Source organism: Cyprinodon variegatus, unplaced genomic scaffold, assembly GCF_000732505.1.
Source record: "Cyprinodon variegatus isolate N-32 unplaced genomic scaffold, C_variegatus-1.0 Scaffold744, whole genome shotgun sequence".
NCBI classification, from domain to species: Eukaryota; Metazoa; Chordata; class Actinopteri; order Cyprinodontiformes; family Cyprinodontidae; genus Cyprinodon; species Cyprinodon variegatus.
Genome location: NW_015151197.1, coordinates 86606 through 88370, shown reverse-complemented (window position 1 = coordinate 88370; position 1765 = coordinate 86606). Strand labels below are relative to the sequence as shown.

General features: G+C 42.0%; 1 protein-coding gene across 1 annotated transcript in view; it reads left to right on the top strand.

The window, feature by feature from the left end:
* The window catches only part of LOC107098064 (selenoprotein O-like), a 14042-nt gene that overhangs the window by 4979 nt on the left and 7298 nt on the right, over nucleotides 1-1765 (top strand). The window contains exon 2 of the mRNA XM_015395502.1: nucleotides 1458-1689. Coding sequence (XP_015250988.1) covers nucleotides 1458-1689 — 232 coding nt within the window. The remainder of the gene's footprint in view (nucleotides 1-1457; nucleotides 1690-1765) is intronic.

Genomic DNA, 1765 nt, shown 5'->3' with positions numbered 1-1765 from the left:
TGAATATATTTACATGTTCTCCTCCCACAAGACGCACTTTTGCGTGTAAACGCCCATATTGCATATTCATTGCAGAAAAAGTACTAAATGGATAAGAGACGCTATTTAGCACGTTTTAAAGACCAAATCCTTTTAGCACGCTGTTGATAGATCAGTTTGTACATTTTTTAGCGTGCGCAGTGAAATAACTCACGTTTTTATACACACAAACCTTTGATAGATCCGGCCCATTGTTTCAGTCAAGTAGAAGTAACAAGTAGTCATCCAACTTGAGTACTTGGTAACTGTTTGATAATTACATTAGTTTAATCTGAAAAACTCACACGAAGAGAAAAGACAATTAGGAGAAATTTATTGATACAGTTACTTTGTCTTTGGCACTCAGACCTCGGCAGGAAACATAGCGCTGAATAGCGATAGATATGCATGAACAGGAGCAAAGAACAGGGCTGTTTCCCCCAGACCTGAAACTGGGGGTGGAGTGGAGATTGATGAAGTTGGTCAGTCTCTAGACTGCTGGTTAGCGAGACGGAATGCTGAGCTTTATGGGGAGATCCAGTGGACTGCGTGAGCTGATACTAGAGCTTCACTCAGGGACCTGAAAGATGGAAGTCCAGTTGGATAACACAGGTTGAGAGAACCTTCCCATTATGAGCAAGCATGAAGCGACAGTGGAGAGGAAAAACTCCCTCTGGCAGAACCAGGCTCAACATGGTGTTCTTCTGCGGGACCGGTTGACATCAGACAGGGAACGCAGTAAGAGTCCAGTAGGAAAGAGACTCTGATTAAGCTTTAGCTACGATGGTGGAGGAGGGGCTGGAGATGAGTTGAAACGGTGTCATCTGAATAAAGTCACACAGTGCATCCACCGCCTGCGCGCAGGAGCAGACAGTGCGTATCGGAGGCCTTTTAAGATGAACTTTGGATATCGATTGGCTTTTGTGGAGGTGTGTTTGAAAGCTGATTGGTTGTGTCGCAGGTGGATGTAGGAGAGAAATCAGTTTCTTCAGTTGAACTTCTGCCTAGCCTCCATGTTTAATGTTTATGAATCATGCTGGCAAATAGATTATGTTTAAGTTCTGTCATTTTAAAGACTCAAATGCCAAAGGAATACAAATAAATGTCATGAATATACACGAAAATATTTGTGCAGAAGTGAATACTTTGACTATTTTGTTTTTACAACATAAAACTTAGAAAACCAATCCTTACAATGAGAGCTGTATATATGTTAGGACAGGGTAACAAACTTCCACTGTTAATATTTACAGTTTATACAGGACAGAGTTGTTAGAGATTTTACTCAAGTAAAAGTGGCAATACAAAGTAGGTCCAGCACAGTAAACCTACTCCAAAAAATACTTTTTTTTCAAATTGTTACTCAAGTAAACGTAACAGTAAATAAACTAATTACTACCCACCTCTGCTAATATCTTTGTCTACTTTGCTCCCTCCAGAGAAGGTGATGGCAGAAAGGTGCTTCGCTCCAGCATCAGAGAGTTCCTCTGCAGTGAAGCCATGGCTGCCCTTGGGATCCCCACCACCCGAGCTGCCTCACTTGTCACCTCTGACCTTTACGTCAGTAGAGATCCTTTAAACAATGGTCAACGGATTGAGGAGCGCTGCCCAGTGGTCATGCGTCTCGCTCCTACTTTCATAAGGTTTTGTAACTTCTCTGTGGACATGACGGCAGTTTTAGCTCAACAGAAACTTTTAACATGAGTTCTCTGTGTTGCTTCTCTCATTTTTCAACTAACAGGTTTGG